Source organism: Populus trichocarpa, chromosome 2 (genome assembly GCF_000002775.5).
Source record: "Populus trichocarpa isolate Nisqually-1 chromosome 2, P.trichocarpa_v4.1, whole genome shotgun sequence".
Classification (NCBI taxonomy): Eukaryota; Viridiplantae; Streptophyta; class Magnoliopsida; order Malpighiales; family Salicaceae; genus Populus; species Populus trichocarpa.
In genome coordinates, this window is record NC_037286.2 from 11789711 (window position 1) to 11809983 (window position 20273).

The window sequence follows — 20273 nt, forward strand, 5'->3', positions numbered from 1 at the left end:
GTCTAGTTTTCCACAAATCAAATGTCGAATGATGAAATTACTGAAAAAAAACAATTACATCAAAGGATTTGAAAAAAATAACAATTAAAATAATGAGATTGAAAATCAAAATAAAAAATAAATTAGAGGGTAAGAATAATTCTTTGATTGAAGGGTTGAATTGAAAACAAAAAAAAAATAAAAAAGGACAAAAAAATCAAAATATAGGGACCAAATTAGAAAAAAACAAAACATAACAAATTTGAATTGAAAGATAAAAGGGAAAACCATTGAAATCTCAATAAAAAGACCGAAGAAAAAAAATTAGAAATTAAAAGAAGAAGTCCAAATTGAAAAACATTATATATAGCAAATTAGAATTGAGGATTAAATTGAAAATAAACAAAACTTTCACAAAAAAGGGTAGGGAAAAAAATTAGAAATCAAAACAATAAAGAACAATTGAAAAAACTAAAACATGCCAAATTAGAATTGAGGGACTAAATTGAAAAGAAAATCAATTAAAGGGTAAAAAAAATTCAAAAGAATAAGGATTGAAATTGAAATAGAAAACAAAAGAAGGAACTGTATTTTTCGGGGAGGAAATAGAAAAGAAAAAAAATAAAGGTGTGTCATGACGCGTGACACATGTCAGCAACTTTATTGATTAACAAATAATATTTTGAGAGAGAAAGACCAAATCACCCTCTATGTCTTTTAGATTTACAATAAAAATTATTTGAAAAGACCAGATGGCCCTAGATTCATGGTTCATTTTCCCTTGATTGCCTGGGCAAAGTTGACCTTTAAATTTTTTTTAAATTGAGGGTGATTAAGACATTTAATTATTTAAAAATAAAAAAAAAGTCATACATTGACATCATACAATCAACTAATGAGCCATGTAAAAAGACTAATATAACCTCCAATCCAAGCCTTATGATTTTTTTTTTGAAAGAGCAAAATAATCATAACATGTGTCTATATATATTCCAATGGACCCTGTGTTAACCTTAGCTAATGGGCTTTAAGTTCATTGATCCTGTTATATGAAAAAACAATTAGATATATACATAGATGATTACAGGGAATTTATCTTTTGTTTTAGGCTATGTTTGTTTTTTGGAATTTATTTTCTGGGAATTCACTTTCCAAACTTTCTTGTGTTTGTTTGCCATTAGAAAAATTGATCAACGGAAAACACTTTCCAGTCAAAGAAAAATTTGACTTGGTTTCCAGAAAAGTGTTTTCCTGGAAAATTTGAGCGGAAAACACTTTCCGGAAGTTGTTAAAAATTTAGAAATGTCATATTATTTGCTGATTATATCAAATTTGGTCCTCAAACTTTTGATTGCTATATATATTTTGTTTTGAATATTTATTTTTCAATTTCATCTCTTAAAATTTAATTTTTATATTAACTTTAGTCCTCATTTTTATAATTGTTATTTGCTTTTCCCTTATCATTTTTTTATTGAAATTTTTTATGTATCAAATTTGGTCTTCATTCTTTTTATTGTTACTTATTTTATTTGAAATAATTTATGAAATATTAATTATTATTATTTTAATTTCTTCATCTTTTATTTTTTTATTTTTTAGATTTGATCTTTATTATTTTGATTATTATTTATTTTATTTGAGATAATTTATGAAATTATATATTTTTTTTAATTTCATTCTCATTCAACTTTTTAATTTGTAAGATTTGTTTCTCATTATTTTAATAGACTTGAGAAAAATAAAATATTAATAAGTTATTTTCTAATTTATTTTCCATGACATAACCAAACACTGGAAAGTGTTTTCCAACTTATTTTTCATTATACTACCAAACATCAGAAAATAATTTATTTTTTCAGAATTTATTTTCTAAAAAGAAATTATTTTTCAACAAACAAACGAAACTAAGTTGTTTTTTTTTTTTTTTTTTTGTATAACAGTATCAATGAACTTAAAGCCCACTAGCTAAGACAGGGTCAATTGAATGGGATGCTTGGTGCTTTGTATAATTTCTCAAGAAACAATTGAATTACCTGTGCACCATTTCTTGCTTTTTCAAGGTTCCTCAGAAAAGTAAGACTCTTTTTTTTCTCGATCCTCACGGCAAGGTTGTTTCTTTAAAAAAATCTGATGCATAAACCATGTCAAATCATCTCACCTCAGCAATTATTAATATTTTCAAGTTTTTTTCTCTTTTTTGTTTTTTTTTTTTGTTTCCTTACATTATTTATATAATTCAATAATTCAATATATATATATTGGTTCAAGGACTAAAGAGAAACGACGCCGACTTTAGGTGACTTTAGTCTAGACAAACGTCCATATAAAACCCACCGTCCAGGAAGATAAATCAAGCAGTAGTCATTCACCAACCCAAAAAAACCCTAACCCACAAAATTCTTATTCAATGGAACCGGACGACGAGATCTACGCCAACGGAGAAGCCGAAAGCTCAAACAGCCGAAACAGACCAATCATAAGCAGCGAACAACTTGACATCGAAGCATATGCTGGACTGTACACAGGAAGAACGAAAATCACGCGGTTACTGTTTATCGCGGACCAGTGTGGTCAGAATAACAATACGGCGATGCAGATGGAAGCGCTTCGAATGGCTTACGAAGAGATCAAGAAAGGAGAGAACACGCAATTGTTTAGAGATGTAGTGCATAAGATTGATGGGAGGTTGGGGGATAATTATGGGATGGATAGTGCTTGGTGTGAGATGGTGGATAGAAGAGCCGATCAGAGGAAAGAGAAGCTTGAGAATGAACTTAATGCTTACAGGGTAAAAAGCACTGATTTGTTTTTTCTTTTAAAAAAATTATGAGCCTCTTTCAGTGATTATTATTCTTTTGGTGATTTTCGGAATTCATATTATGTCTACATTTACTCTGTAATGCAAGTATTAAACATTGGTTATGGTTTTTGTTGTGGGTTTGTTTTAGTGATGATTATTTTGTTAATTTAATGCTGGTTGCTTTTTTCTTTTCTTTTTAAGATAGAGCGGTGTTTGTTTTGTTGGCTTACTGTGGCATGGTGGATATGTATTTGCTATAAAAGGAGATTATGTAGTTGTATCTCTGCCACATTTTTATGATTATCCTTCTGATTATGACAGTTGAGACTTGGTGTAGGATTAAGTAAATTTCTCCCCTTTGTTCACTTTTATGATGACTGTCTTTGCTGGTGTGATTTAATTTTCTTTTCTTTTCTATTTATTGTGTTGTGCAGACAAATTTGATAAAAGAAAGCATAAGAATGGGATATAATGATTTTGGAGATTACTATTACGCTCATGGTTCCCTTGCGGATGCCTTTAAAAGTTATGTTCGTACTCGTGATTATTGCACTACATCAAAGCACGTTATTCATATGTGTATGAGTGCAATTCTTGTGAGCATTGAGATGGGTCAATTTACTCATGTCACGAGCTATATCAACAAAGCAGAACAAACAGCGGATGCCCTTGACCCTAATACAGTCTCAAAACTACGTTGTGCTGCGGGATTGGCTAATTTGGATGCTAAAAAATACAAACTCGCTGCTCGAAAGGTTTGTGTTGTGTACTTCCAATGTATTCTGTTTAGTATCAATATGGTCTCTCCATTTTTTCTCCTTTCCTTTTAACTCGTGCATTATTGGTAATTCTGCATTTTTAGCATTATAATTACATAGGATGCAGTTAAGATAAGTAAGAATTGGACTACACAGCTGATATTTGCTTTCTCTCTCTCTCTCCGTGTTAAAATTATCTGAATTGCTTACTGGTTGTGTTCAAGTACCTTTGGTTGCTTTGTGTGAGTTGTATTTCCTGTGATCTTTCTGGCTGTAAAGAACTCACAGCGCCACATTTGCATCTTATAAGTATCTTTTGGAATTATCAAGTTAATGATTATGCTTTCAGCTATTTAAGAATCTTTTTTTCCTGTTTATTGATGGAATATTGTCATTTATTGCTGATAGAGATACTGTATCTTCTTTGCATTCTAAGTAGGCATTGGTCAGCGTTTCGTTTAACTGTTGAAAACTTGAAGTTGAAGGGTGCTTGTTATATTACTGAAATTCAGCTGCTCAGCCATTTTGATGAATCAAGTACCCTTTTTATGCGCTCATTTTCGATATTGTTTAACTTGGATGGGCATTTAGAGGTAACTCGCATCTTTATTGTAATTGTGATCGTACTTTGTGCATCTTATCTTTCTATGGGTGCAGTTCCTGGAAGTGGGTCCTGAATTGGGAAATTCATACAATGAAGTTATTGCTCCTCAAGATGTTGCAACATATGGAGGACTTTGTGCACTTGCAAGTTTTGACCGGATGGAGCTGAAGGTGTATCATCTTCTCCTTCTTCTCAACTTCTCCCTGTTAACTTGTTTTTCTCTGGCTGTTAATGTACTTAAGAGATAGTTTCTAATCAATGCTTTTGTTTGGCAGAACAAAGTCATAGACAGTATCAACTTTCGTAATTTCTTGGAGTTGGTACCTGAAGTGAGAGAGCTTATTCATGATTTCTACTCAAGGTAATTCATTATGATGGTACACGATTTGATTTGCATTTTTAATTCTGACTTCATGATGATATATTCTTGCAAGATGGAAATGAGCCATTCTGCTCTATATTGTAAAATTCAAGAAATCACATGTTGGTAGGATCTTTTCTTTTTCTTGAATCAAAGTCCTGGATTTTGATTTTGAGCAAATGAGTTCTTTAACACTGGGAAGATTTTCAATACTAGCTCATTTTTTCCAAGAGTTTGTCTCAATTAATAGATCTATAATCTCTGGGATCAACCTTTCCAAGTTCCAAAAGAAATCTTTTTGGGTTAAGCTTTCTGTTTTCCTGTAGTCTTTTTTCTACTTAAAGCAGGAAAAAGCTGGAAAAGAAGGAAAACACGGTTCCTTCTCATTTCATCTTGCTTGTGTCAGATTAGCGAATTGTACAAGGCTGCTTGGAGAGTTTGCATTATAATGTCAACATTTTGATATTTAACACCAATTGGTAGCCTGAGACATCAGTTGCCTTCTTATTTTAGTGTCTTTTTCCATCAGCTGAGCTTACATTCATATTTTTAAATTTATCACTGTTCAACTCTAATTGATATCCTGGAGTATAGTTGAGTGCTCTATTTTCTTTTTCATTGTCTTTTCTCATATGCTTTCCAGTAGTTATATCTTTGTTGCTGGGCTTGAGGTGTGTTATATAAACAAAATTTTCTCCTTTACTCTGTTTTCTGTTGCAGCCATTATGCTTCTTGTCTGGATTATCTGGGAAATCTTAAAGCAAACCTGATGCTTGACATCCATTTGCATGACCATGTCCAGACACTGTATGATCAAATCCGCAACAAAGCTCTCATTCAGTATACACACCCATTTGTGTCTGTTGATCTGCACATGATGGCTAATGCTTTCAAAACAACTGTTGCGAGCTTAGAGAAAGAACTTGAAGCTTTGATTACTGACAATCAAATACAGGTTTGCCTTGAAATTTGCATTGCTATTTCCCCCCTCTATTGTCCAGCTTAAGGGCGTGTTTGGCATTGCAGCTAAAACATCGGTTGCCCAAAATTTGAATTTCTTTTTGCTTAAAATTATTATTTTTAATGTTTTTGAATTGTTTTGATGTGCTAATGATGTCAAAAATGATTTTTTTTTTTAAAAAAAATGTTAGTTTGATGCATTTATGAGCGAAAATCACTTTGAAACGCAACCTTTATCACACTCTTAAACAAGCACTAAATAGCCTGAACCCTTCTCTTTTTTTCCAAAAAAAAGAAGGAAATTTCTAGGCGTTGGAAATGCACCGTGACTGGAATTCCTTGACCTTCATGATGGGGGTTTTGACCTGATCACTTTTCAGTATTATTGGGCATGTTCAGTGATTGTTTTCTGGTCTCACTGCCAAATCTTTCATACCATTGCGCATTTTATTTCAATATCTTACTGATAAGAACATCATGCCTCTGCAGGCACGAATTGACTCTCACAACAAAATTCTATATGCACGGCATGCAGATCAAAGGAATGCCACTTTCCAGCGGGTACTGCAGACAGGCAGTGAGTTTGATAGGGATGTTCGGGCTATGTTGCTGAGGGCAAATCTTATCAAACTTGAATACAAGGCATCTAGGAAACCTTAAATGAATTTCCAGTCAACTAGGACAATGAGAGACGTGGCCAACATTGTCTCTATTTCTTTCTGGGAAGTCCCCAACTTGGGTCTCCTACTGCGGTGAATTGGGGTTTTAAATCTGCAAACAAAATTGGTTTCCATGGAGGAGCATTTTGGAAGAGTGCAAGATTCTAATTCACCTTGCCAATTTCTGGCTGATGTTTTTTGTATATACTTGGATTTATTCAAGAAGTCGCGGTTACTAATTTTTTGTCGCACTCCTTTTTTAGCCTTTTGGTCGTTGTTTCTTGTTTTACACTATCACACGACTACGTATGGAAATATGAATTGAATGTGGGGAATCAAATTTGAGTGTCTGTATGGTGATGAGTGGATGAATGGTAAACTAATGTGAGCGCAATTGAACAGCCGGCAAGGAATCAAGTCCCATGAAAGTCAGGAGTTGGGTAATGTGATATATATTTGCAAGTGAATTGCTGCAGCAACATGCTTGGCCTTCTGAAGAGCTGTACACACTTGTAGCTGTAACTTGAATGAGTTTGTACTGGTTTTTTTCCTCGTTCAGTAAGAATCTTTCTGCAGATAATGATCCAATGTGTCACCACAACAGTTATAGAAAATTTTCAATCACAGAAAGTAAATTCAATTATCACCACAACAGCAGTCTCTGATTTTCCCTCTTGTTCACATACTACTAGGCAACCACCTACGTGTTTGGAGATGACTGGGATCATCACCATTGAAACTCGGTCTAATGGGAAGACCTTTCATGCCAGAGACATGCTCGGTGTGTACGAACACTGTGTATTGATAATTTTTTTATAATTAGGTGTAAGCTGTTAAGATCACTGGACCTGACCGAAAACAATAGCAAGGTTGATTGCCCGGTGTTCCTTAAGCTCAATTATACTCAGGTTTCGGTTTTGTTTTCATCAAATTTTCCTTTTTGACATTTTTGTTTGTGAGGAAGGCATTTTCATTTGTTTGTTAGATTTACCAAGATTATTTAAGGCAGTCCAGCTTCAGTTGTTGGGCCTAGTCAGAACTTTTTCATGACACTATCCTCGTATCCTTTTCTTCTTGTAAGTTTTTCTATTCATCACTGGCAGGCCTAAGGGTCCAAAATGTTCAGTAAGCTAATTCAGTTTTGGCAGTGCAAAAGAAAGTTTCCAATGTGGATCAAGCAATGTCCAAATATATCCTTTCGTGTGTGTGTGTGTAGATAAACGTTTTACCCTCTCCCATCATTGCTTAATCCGTGTGTGTGTATTCCCATGCAATGATATTTCAAAATCTAATATATTCAGGAAGTTTTAGGATAATAGATAATCATACATTCATGTCAATTTTATCTTATTTAAAGCTTATAAAATAGATGGTTGGTGGTAGAAAATCTAACACCTGCAAAACAATTTATTTTAGTTGAGTTTAGAGAACCTTCAATGATAAAGTCAGTAATTTTTAGTAAAAAATTATATTAGATAAGAGAATGAGCTTTAAATTCTAAGAATAAGAATGTTTGTTCTTGTTTTTGTATGATAAATACTATGAGAATTAAAGTATGAATACTTAGATAATAGAAATTATAAATCTTTTACCTGGTTAGTTCAATTGATATTTATAACCAATAAAACCTAGTCATGTTACTTGAATAAAAGGGTTTGGAATGTTATTTTCTCCTGATTGTATTAATGAGAGATCAATACCCCTTACTTAATACTAATATTGATGGAAATATGATAGGTTCTTAGAAAAATTTTATATACCTAGAGGTGTAGAGATATGAGTATCATTGACATTAATATTTTATATTAAAAATCATAAGAATAAATAAACAAAGTCTTGTGAACCAACATGAGACCTATAATGATCGTCAGATTCATACCTACTTGGACTTGGCACAATACTAAGCTCAGAGGCGATGAGTCTAGCAGCTTACCAGAGTCATGTTCACTTGAGCTCAGTACATAGTTTAGCGTGTAGGTGAACTTAATGATGTTGGGTCTGATCGCTCGCTAGACATATATCTTTTTAGGCTCAGCGCGTAGTTGAACTCAAGGACATTGGATTTAGTAACTTGTCACATTAATATCTATTTAGGCTTAGTACTTAACTGAACTCAAAAATATTAGGTTTGAAAGCAAGTCTAGATATAGTGGGTTATCACCCTCCTTTCACCTTTTTAGATATGGTCTACAGTCTACACTGATCCATCAACACGGAACAGATGAGAAAGATTCACACTAAGTTGACAATTTGGGAGATTTCCGGCAACTGAAACATTTCATAGAAAGAGAGAACCTTTCCGGCAATTATTAGTATTCTTTCAATATCCCCTTATACAATTGGTTGTTAGAACTCTTTTCATATGAACTTGATACAAGTCAATCTGGGATGAAATGTGATACTCATTCTGGGAAACGAATAAACAAAATAATATGGAGAATGGAACTATGCGTGCCCTGAGTTTAGTAAAGAATCCAGGCAAAATAATGGTTTTGCATCGTGTAATGGAAGTGGAGGCAGTGAATTCTCGTGTTTCTTGTTTTATAGCACAATCAACACGTCCGCATGAGAGTTGTGGTAGTGAATGGCTTTGGTAACAATGGTGGCGGGACTACTAACCATCTGAAAAGAAGTCGTGCTTGAGATGGAACCCAAATTATTTTAGCAGAGAGAACGACAGAGCTTGTGATTGTGTGTTTTGGAGAATCTTGATGAACACATATTCAAACCTAACTGCGGGCACTCAATTATGCTTAGCTGCTTAATTTTTATATTGGAAGGTTGTTTGCAGAGCTTAACCTCTGTATTTATCTCAATTATTCAGAATTAACCTCATGTTAATAATTTGTTCAATAACTTTGTTTGTAAAACTGTCTCAATCGTGACCGATATTTAATTACCATCCAATTGCTATATTAATTAGGAATGACACACACAAACTATTTCCATGTTGGTTGAAAATTGAACCCTTATACTAGTTGTACAGTTAAATAATATAAATATTTTCTAAGAGCATATTTATTCATTGTATTAAAATAAGAATTGGGTAAGATAAATGCTATAATTTAATAAATGTATTATTCTCATTACAATGTGTTTTTCTATTTTGTCTAACATCTATCTAACATAAAATAAAATAAATTGTTCAGTTCAGTTCAATCATTCTCCGTAATTTTATATGTCCGATTTGTATATTATATTCACAAAATATATAGTTAATGCATGACTCTAAAAACATTAATTGAAAGTACTTAGTTTAACTCAAAACATAAAATAAAGAAACCATAAAAACAAATTCACAAGCCAAGACAAGTTATTGCAGCTACCATCTTGCATGCATTTTATTCATATATAAAGACATACAGAGAAAATAAGAGTACATGACTTTAACATGTTTTGCAAACTATAATAATATTAATGAGGAAATCTAGGACCATGAAAATACAGGAAACCCTCTGATATGGTTTTTTTTTAGGTAATTTATAAGCTCTGATTTTTCTAATTTAGATTTAGTTAAGATTTTAGATCTCGAATTAAATTAGACCGGATTTGATAATAGACAAAAAAAGGAATGCTTGTGGGAACAATTAATGGATGTGGGTGTATGCCCGTGCAAGAGGCTACCCATTTAAAAATATCAAAAATATATTAATTTAAAACAAAATTTAAAAAATTTAAAATTTTTTATAAACACTTTCCAGCGGTAGTGCCAAACACTCCCTAGCCATGCTACCGTGATAAGTTCGAGCTGATATGGCTGGTTGTTAAAATTAACAATAGAGGAGATGGAGGATGATAATTTCATCCTCTCTTTAACTCCTCTCCACTGCAAGATGAGAGTGGTCACTGGCCTGATACCTAGGGGTTGTTAGTATTGAATATTCTGGCACAGTTTGGTGAAAATTTAATAAATGTTATATAAAAATGAATCATCTTATTATTATTATTATTATTATCCAGTCGATCGTCTTGAAATTTGGCATGGATGATCTTGTAAATAGCCAATTAAAATCAAAATAAATAAACAATTCTGAACGGATGAGTAAATCTCAGGCATGGTACCCAGTGGCAGACGGTGTTGGATATTTTATCATATTCTCAATCCAATTTATATTGTCTAATTCGCTTTTTTTTCTTGGCTATGAGCTGAGAAATTCTTCCATCCTTCTGCTTGAATGAGTTGGAAACGTCAATCCAAATCCTTAAATATTGTTGGTGAATTTGGACAGGTAGATGATACTTCGTCACTCCATCTTAACTCCTCCCCATGTTCCCATCACACGGGGGACATTGATGAGATGAAGAGGTTAAGCTGTCCCCACGCCTCATGGGGCGATCTTTCAACAGAGAGTTCTAATGAACTATGGACTTGAAACTTTGTCAGGACCATTACTTACAGATGTGATCAAGTAATCTTCACCAAGAAGATTTATACACAGGCTTCTTTAATCCTGAGATGCACCAAAAGCAGGAGCTATAGTTTGCGTTGGTGTAAAATTCTTCTCTTTTTTTTCCCGGTCCGATGGGCGAGCTTGAAAGTGAGATGATGGAAGGAAAAGGAGATATAAAAGGCAGATTAGTGGTTTCATAAATAGCTCCTCTTTACAAGACCTTATTTGATGGCCATTTTCCAGAATAGAAAAGGAGAGGTGGCCGCCGGTCAAGCTTTAATGTAAAGAGGCTTGAAATCTGGCAAATGGGTTATTAATGCCGCAGCAAGAGCAAGAGCAAGAGCAGATGGTTGTGTGGGCCTGATGCCTCCCTGCTGCAACTATCTCACTACCTGGATTCATAGAATTAAGTCTACGTTCAGATTACAACCACCATGAGAGTGAAAGGTCATGTGGGGGTGTGGGCCTGTGGATGGGAACAGAACCCTCAACCCACCTCTACTGGGTCTACTATCCTTACATTCACACAGGAATTCTTATGTATACACCCTCCTGCTAGCTAGAGAGCTTGGACACTTGGACTTGATTTCTAGTTGGGACTTCCAAGCCTTCATAAGAAGTAAAAAGTTTATGACAAATTTGAGTAAATATAGCCCTCTCCATTGACTTTATGATCTTGTTCATTCATTAAGCACGTTTCTGGTGTTTTCCCAGATTTATGATTCATGCATTTGCTTTTTTGCAGTATCTAGAAAAGGCTACGTATTTCTTCGGCATGCTTTCGTCATATAAAGCAAAAGACATCTAAAAATGACCCATTGACCATAGGCATGATGTAAGAATTAAGCAAGTTGCTGGTATATAATAGTTACCTTGCACAGCTAAATTAGTGTTGTTTGTCCGCATCTATCTGGTCTAGAATTATGTGATTTAAGCATGCGCTGAGTTTTTATGGCTCCTTCGCTGTATGATTGAGAAGGTTTTTCCTTCGTAGCTTTAAGGAAAGTTTGCGAGTTGTTCAAAAAAAGTTACAGTTTTGTTTTCATAGATTAACTTTCTTTATTATTTGCATCTTTTCTTCTTCATGACATTATATAATTTATTGAGGGAGGTTTAGATTATTGCTAACAATCTCTTAAATTTTGTATTGTTCTTTTATACTTTGTGATTTTTTTTTTCATTACCTTGTAAAATGTGAAGTAACTTAACTAGAAGATATGGAATGTCTAAAAATGAATCCAAAAAATCATAGTGCTTTTTTTTTAAATAAGGAGAAAGAACAAAGTCTTTGATGAAGCCATGAAAAACTTTCAAACATAAATTAGATTTTTCATGGTTGCTTCTTGGGTTGTTGTTGTGACTGGGCTAGCCTCTAATTAATAGGTTTGACCTGATGGCTGGACATTCACTTGGAAAAACAAGTCTCCAAAGTCTCTTGAGGAATAAAAAACTTTCTAATACTTAAATCAATAAATATAGAAGGAGAAAATAATTACATGAAGAAAGAAATAAAATGAAGTTATAAAAATAAAAAAAAATTAGGAAGGATGAAAATAAAAAGAATAATCAACTACCTTAACAAAATTGCATCTTAGAATTCAATTTCAAAAGGCATGATGCAGTAGCATACGAGTCATGCAATGCATGTAGCCAAGCATGCTCAATAATCACATGTCTGAAGAATGGAGATTTGAAGAACAACACGTTGCGGAATCTTACATTGATCTTCCTTTGACTTGCTATGAACAAAAACGTCCACTAACAACCCAAAATAATTTGAGGGAAACAGATTTGATAAATCTTTCGTCCGTTACATCAAATTTGGGATCCAACAAATACTGCATGGAAATGTTACAGACTTGGATGGAGATAATAATAACTCTTATCATCGCCTACTCCTTCCCTTCGATTTTGAATCAAAGTGGTGTGCCTTCAATTTCTTCTTGCGAGGCTGAGCGGTAGCACCACCACCACCACCACCTTCTCTAAATGGCATACCCATGAGAGCCAAGAGTCTTTGCGCTTCTTGATCGGTGTTAGCTGTGGTTGCAATGCACACATCCATTCCCCTGGCTTTACCAACCGCATCAAACCTAATCTCTGGGAACACACTCTGGTCGCGAATTCCAACGCTGTAGTTGCCATGTCCATCAAAGCTGTTTGCAGTCACACCTTGGAAATCCCTTGTCCTAGGCAGCCCCAAGTTAACAAGTCGATCTAAGAACGAGTACATCAGCTGAAAAAGATAATCACCGATACAAATTACGAAATTTCCATGTGAAATTAAAAAGAATGCAACCAACAAAATGCACCAGAATACAAAATTGGTAATGAGATGCACCTGTTATGATCTGATCTAAACAGCAAGTAAAATCAGGATATGAGCAACAAGATCGATAGCCGACAAATTACATGGTGTTTATTCAAGATCAAAGTGGTATGGGAGCGTGTACAAGTATAAGAATGCCCTACTCCGAAGCACAGACCATCGTGATAAAAGACAGAAAACAAGTGCTAACATTGAGCTGAAAAGGAACAAATTTCCCACAGTAGAGTAGTGGCGATCATCTCAAGACTCTACCTATGGACCATAGCCATCATCTTTGCCGTGTTTCTTCTAAAATTTCATTGAGCATTGCCATCATTGAAATGAATGATCATGCTCTAAGGATCCATCATCTTGAGCAATCACTATATCTCCCACATGCAGAAGCGAACACCAAAATAAATACAAAAATCCACATATTATCATTCAAAACTTGACGGTAAGCCTCAAATCCTGTTTAGAATTGGAGTTTAAGAGCATGTTTTTGTGAGATCAAACAAGAGAAATCCCATCATCTAATCAAAGTGAGAAACTCAATTCCAAAAATCAATAACTTTTACTTCCCTAATAGCCAGTATCATCGACTAAGCTAAATGCCCCCACTATTGATCTACATGCTACTAAAAGCACACATCATCGAATCAACCATTACAATAATTATCACAAAAATATGCATCCTGGCATTTCTTCTCTATCTAGAAGGGAGCTGGACATGCAGTATTTTTCACTCTTGCACCTGTAACTTCAACTATACCCAAGCAGCTTCTCCTGACACTTTAATATCATTTTCATCAAAGCCCCTTCAAAAACTACAACACCCTTCCAAAACACAAATGAAGAAATCTTGCGCTATGATGGCCAAATAACATATAGCCTCTAGAGTTTAGACTCCTAGCTAATTTATCATGAAATATGTAGCCGCGGCCATGAACATAAATAAGAAAATTCGATAAAGAGAAAAAAACACAAATGCTCACGTTTCCTCTGAGTGTAACAGCAATACCAAGTGGTTGGCCTTCCCTAATCTTGAAGGTCGCAACCGAATTCCTGGCCCGCGTCTTTACGGGTCTTTGGCCTGTGATAAGAGCCAAATCATTTATCGCTGCGTCCAACCCCTTAGCATTCTGCGCAGCATCTCCAATCCCACAATTCACCACAACCTTCTGAATTTTTGGAACCTAAAGAAATGAGAAATTCAAATTTCAGCAAATTGCAAATTAGAATAACTTTATCAGTAAATTGGAAAATTTATAAAGAGTTACCTGGTGAATGTTAGTGTAGCTGAACTCTTCTATCAGCAAAGGGACGATTTTTTCAAGGAATGTGGTTTTGAGCCGATTGCTTTTCTCTGCTTCTGATTTGTCCACCAAAACAACATCTCCAGTAGCTCTCACTGACACCACCCCATTCCGGCTTCCGTACGTTACTCTTGCGTTTAAGTGCGGTGGGAGAGTGGGGAATCGGCCGTAAAACGACGCCGCCGAGGAGGATAAGAGCGAAGTAGTGGCCATTTTTCTGGTGATTTTTTTTTTTTTGAAAGGAGGGGGTTGGACACAGCTTTTCTGTTGATGGGGTTTGGAGAGCGGGATTGTGAAATGGGTTCGGAGGTTGAAGTTATTTACGTAAGTGCCACTTACGGGGGTGCTGGTGTGTGGGTGTGTTGTAAATTTAGGGAGTTGTTGGTGGCGGGTTGTGAAGGAGAAAGGATAAGAGGGATGGCAAATTATTGCCTTTTTATTTAGGGGAAAAAAAATAAATCTCTAATTTTAGTTTAAAAATATAAAAATATAATATTTTTTAATATTTTATTCTAATTTTAATGAAAGAAATTATTTTAATATATTTTTAATTAAAAAATTATTTGAAAAAGGCATTCCGCTGTGAAGTGCGAAACATCGTATTCTGCTAACATTATTAGAAAAGAAAATATACATAATAATGTTGAAGGAATCTTTGCTGGAGTGGCTGCTTTGCATTATTCAATAGTCAAAGCAATAAGGTGCCATTTATGTAGCAATTAATTCATGCTAGGAGCACATGACATCTTATTATTCAGGAGAAATTTGGCTCCCTCGAGAAAGGATTAGGGGGGCTTTTTATTGGCTTGAGGTATTTTTACAAATATAAATGTTTTGCACGTAAGGGCTTTTCGTTTTTTCAATATTTAATAGGTAATGACGTTCAAATTTAGTGTGATTGAATGAAAATGGTAAAATGTGGCCATGGTTGAGGATCAATTTTCTGTTTGGCAAGTCTGATTTTTTTTAATTAAAATAATATTTTTAGCCTAGTTAAATAAAATTAAGTTCTAAATTATTATAAAAAACAAAATTATAAGATAAAGAACTGAAATGCAAAACATGCTAAAAATACATGGTCAATCTTAAATTTTCTATAACTTTTGTTTTGATGTCATAATTTATTTTGTTTATTTTTCAGTCTATGTGTTAGAGAGATGAGAGGGAAACTTGCTTGAAAGCAATTAAGAGAGACAAAGTTATAAGTTGAGCCACTTTTCGATAAGGACACTTGTCATTCTTGGTGTCAACGATTTTCATTGGATGATGGAGGTTTGATGATGATGGTTTTAAATTTGTTTCTTGCCTATGAAGGTAGATCATGCTCAATTTATAGATTTTTTTTTTATTTGGTTCATTTTCATTTTTGGGTGAGTTTGGGGATGTGTTTATGGTGTTTATTAAGTATTTTTTTTGGTGAAAATGAGTTAAAAAAATAGATTTCCATCCTAAAAAATCCATTTATCTGGCCAATAGGAAATATGTAAATTGATGCATGTCACGTGGAATAATTAAGCAATGTTTCAATGAGCAAACACACAGGAGGAGTGCTTCTATTTATCAACCATATAAAGCACTTAGTAAAATCTCGTTGTTATATATTTTATTATTTTTTAAATATTATAATTAAGTGTTTATTTGTGAGACTTTTAACATACTAGCGTGAACTAACTTCAAAGGAGTTATATGAGAAAATCATATAAAGAAGAGGGATAAAAGAAAAAATAAGAAAAACTTTGTCGATACAATAGCAAAAGTGTTCGTTGTAAGTTTTTTATAACTATCATTGCCTTAATAATATTTACTTGCATCAATAATATGAAATGTAATTGAATTTAAGAATTGGATTTTTTTTTGTTAGGTAGGAAACATATAACACTAGTTTAGCCTTGAAATTTTGTGATGATATTTTCACTCATCCTCCTAATAATCCTCAATTATGGATGGAGGTTGTTGCAGGTGATGGACCCAGTATAAATTATATTGATGGTATGTCTATGGTATTAGCTCGAGAAATGAGGGTGAGCCGAACAATTTCAATTTTAGGCACGCTATATTCCAGCTCAAGCAATACATCCCAAAACTTTGATGAATTAGTCTAGAAAAGAGTTCATAAACAATTGTTTGTTGCGATGCAAAATATGAGAATAAAAAAGAGAGAAGATTTGAGAGAAAAAATAAACGCAGAACTCCAACAAGAAACTAAGATATATTTGGCTCAAATGAGTACATTATAGGTATACTTTTTCCTCCCCCTCCTGGACCTTATGGTATATGATATTATGAATTTTAATGTAATGTGAGTTTTGTATATGTACATTTTTTTTAATGTGTTTTTGTTGTGGTTTATTATGACCTGTAGTTATAGTTTATTAAAAGTTATTGTTGTTATGGTTATGTATTTACGTGAGAATTTTAGGCTTAGGGATCATAATAATTAACCAAAGAAATAGTAAAAACACCAACAAAATCTTCGAAAAGGGAATTCTATCGGTATTTTCATTGGTGATTTCATTGGAATCTTTGCACCCATTATGAAACTTTTGACAAAACTTATAAAAAATTTAGGATTTACCGAAAGAATAGGCGATAGACAATTATATTAGCAAACTAGTTATCAATGGAACATGAGCGACAAAATTTATTTTCTTGGCACGAATTTTCCACAGCCCATTCCATTAGCATTTGACATTACCGATGAGAATAAAATCCTCAATGATATATTTTTTGATGATGGGTTTTTGTTGATAATTAAAATACTGATGGAATATTTGCCTAAATGCCAACAAAATATTCTATTAGTGTTTTCTAATTTTCTGGTAGTGTATTGACTTTTACTCTCCTTTCAAAAGAGAAGTTCTTTTGCTTTTCTTTCTCAAATCTGTACATAAGATTTATATTATTTTTTTATGTAGGATGACTGACTGAGTAAAATCATTAATTTATGGAAGAATAAAATCAATGGCGTTTCTGTATGCACTTTTGCAAAAAACTTGCTACCCCTTTCTATGTTTGCATATATTTTTATTTTAGCCTCTTATATGGGACATTATAACTTTGCTTTATTTTGTATTGGTTTACATTATACATTATGAATCTTGGTTTTTTTTCTTAGCATTTTTCTATGCTTTTATGACCTAAATTATAGACCTTTTTTTTATCTTTCTTTAAAACAATGAAAATCTTAAAATCACAACTGCATCGTTTTAAACATCTAAAAATCCTAAATTTAAGGTCGAAATTCTATAAGCATTTTGACCTCTCTTTCTTATCTCACTAGTTATTGCACCTAAAGAAATGAAGAACCCCTCTTTTATTCTTCAATAAAAAATCACCAATAGGTTTTTTATAAAAAAAATCTCGTGTGAGCTTATGCTAACAATAAACACAAACTTTATGGACTAAGAAAATGAGCTTGTTCTTGCATGTTTTCCTCTTTCGTTGATAAGGTATCAACTATATGCATTGCTTCATGTTTTTTTTCCTCTTTTTTATTGATTCTCAAGTGCCTGAGATGGGTAATTACCCGTTAGTTTACTAGAATCTTGTTGGTAGTACTTGATATACGTGGAATTTTAATTGAAAAATAATCAAAAGAAACCCCAACATAATTCAGGGAGCCTTATTCTAGGTATTTTGAACTTGGATTTGGAGATATCTAGGGAAAAATAATCTTGAATCCTTTTTTTTTAAAATTATCATAGTGATTATTGTAGTATGGCCACTAAAGTCATGTAAGGATAAGTGAATATGGTCGTGAGATATGTTTATTTATAGAGCTATGAAGAGTGATTAGTTTCACCTATATACCAATTCTTTTACGGCTACTTATGCACATGTTTGTCAACTTGCTCATATGTCTGCGAGATATTGTTTGGTTTAATACATGACAACATGAATCATTAGTGCAATTATCACATGGGTTATTGAAAGTCATCAAAATTAATTGTTTTGAAATTTTTTATATTATTGGTTATATGATAACTAATTAATCTATTTATTTAAAGTGCTTTCACTTCTAAAAAAATTCATGATTTGCTTACAATAGATGATTTGTACGAATTTAAATAGTAATGATAATGAAGATGATGACCATACAAGTGAGGTTAGGGGTACCAATAGGATGTAATTGGAAGAGAATTTGATTAATGAAACATTGAGACGCAAGTTCAAGTAATTAAAATACAACCATCCAGCACTTAGCGGGATGTTGAATGATAATCTATCAAAGATATTATGATCTTTCACTATTTGCTATTTTTTTTTATTTGAATTTGGAACCTTTCATCAAAATTTAAGTCATTTCACTTATCTGTGTACCTTTTGTATTTTGACTTTAGAAACTTGGATGTTTGGAAGGCTTATTTAAAGACTTGGAAGTTTTATGATTAGATTAAATTTAGTTGTTTGATTGAAGTACTATTGAAACTATTTTTCAAATTTTTGAAAAATTAAATAAAATGTAGCTACCGTATAAAACCAGTAGTGAAACGTGGTTTCAACTAGCAAATTATTTGTTCAATTTATGGATCTTTAAATTGACATCTTCATCGGTTCATTATCGAGTTCAATTCTAATAACACCGATTTAAATTATATTTTTTATTGTAAAATATTTTATGAATGGTTGGTAACTAGTGAAGTAAAAATGAAGTAACAGATTATGATGACGTGTTATAATGATGTAATAGTTGTGCAATAAGGAAGGAGGTGATAATGGTGGTTATGATTTTGTGAAGGTGGCGATAATGGTTAAGGTGTTGGCGAAGTGACGAAGTAACAGCAATAACAATGATAATATTGTGAATGAATTAGTGACCATAAAAATATTTTATAAAACATTATGAATTAACTATTTTTTAACTAGTAAACTAAATTTAAAGGTTTATTAGGAGATATTTTAATTGTTCTCTCTAAAATATTTCACAAAAATAAAAAACATAAACATGAAAACCTTTTTCTACAAAACATTTACACAAAACAAACACCCTTCTAAATTTATGCAATTTGGTGCACGTAGTCAATAAAAGGCAATCCGTTCGCATCCATATGCAAAATGTTGACGCGGGGAATTACTTGTTCACCTAAAAAAAGAAAGGTAAAAACTTAATATGCAGTATGTCTATGAAGAACCTCAAGGAGTTTGCTTGACAATTAAGAAATATCATTGACTTCTTGGGTTCGAATTTAAAGCTTATATCTGAAGAAATTTATTAATTTTTTCTAAATACACTATACTGACATGCAGTGGTGGAGCTAGAATTATTTGTTAGAAGGGGCCAAAATTAATATAAGAAAATATAATATTTGTTTCTCTGAATATTCAAACCATGGATAACTTTTGACCCAATGAGACTGAAATCAACGAGGATGTTTTTTACCAGTCAGCGGATATTCAGACATCAAAGGTTGATATGGTCCCAGATTAATGTATACCCTTCAAATTTCATCTTGTTGATTAACTGGGTATTCCTAAATTTGAAGATGATTACTTGGATTTCTAATTAAACGAGCAATGTCAATTCTGGTAAGAGGTTGCTCACTAGTAATCAACGCAGATTCTTTGTAAATTGAAGTACATTGGGGCTGCTCAACCATAACTTCAACATTACACATTGGAGTTGGTTCATAAGTTGTGAGTCATCAATATTTTTTTTTTCAAAAAAAGAATCAATTCTTCTTATTTTGTTCATGGTTCAACCTAAGATCAAAACATATATCGTAAGAAAAAATTGATAATTTTGATGGCTCTGCTAAAAACTAAACATAAAAAAAATCCAAGTATAATCAAAACAAATCAATAAAATATATCTAATTAATTAGAAAAAAATCATTATAACAAGAATTCAAAAAAAATTTGATAGAACTAGCAGATCTGAGAAAAAAAAGAGCAAAAATGGTAGAATTATAAAAAAACCTCATAAAATTATTAACAAACATCTCAAAACAAAATAAAAATAGATTTTAAATTTAAATTACCTTATTTTGTTTGATGAAAGATAAATTAATTAATGACTCTGCTTCAATTTTTTTATAGAAAAATTTTACTCATAATTTATATTTTTATTTCTTTATTTGATCAGCAATAAGATTTATATTAGAATAAATTGATGACTATTTGTCTTTATTTTTTAT

General features: G+C 32.7%; 2 protein-coding genes across 2 annotated transcripts; one reads left to right on the forward strand and one right to left on the reverse strand.

Moving 5' to 3' along the window:
* Positions 1 to 2315: 2315 nt before the first annotated feature.
* Positions 2316 to 6464, forward strand: LOC7494044 (COP9 signalosome complex subunit 1). The gene is made up of 6 exons (XM_002301294.4): positions 2316 to 2770; positions 3217 to 3537; positions 4198 to 4314; positions 4420 to 4505; positions 5226 to 5460; positions 5955 to 6464. The coding sequence occupies exons 1-6, from the start codon at positions 2390 to 2392 to the stop codon at positions 6123 to 6125; spliced, it is 1311 nt and encodes a 436-aa protein (XP_002301330.1). The 5' UTR covers positions 2316 to 2389; the 3' UTR covers positions 6126 to 6464.
* Positions 6465 to 12090: 5626 nt separating this feature from the next.
* On the reverse strand, positions 12091 to 14555 carry LOC7494045 (50S ribosomal protein L5, chloroplastic). The gene is made up of 3 exons (XM_002302526.4): positions 14104 to 14555; positions 13819 to 14019; positions 12091 to 12751 (listed from the first exon to the last, which is right to left on the reverse strand). The coding sequence occupies exons 1-3, from the start codon at positions 14350 to 14352 to the stop codon at positions 12401 to 12403; spliced, it is 801 nt and encodes a 266-aa protein (XP_002302562.1). The 5' UTR covers positions 14353 to 14555; the 3' UTR covers positions 12091 to 12400.
* Between the last annotated feature and the right edge of the window lie 5718 nt (positions 14556 to 20273).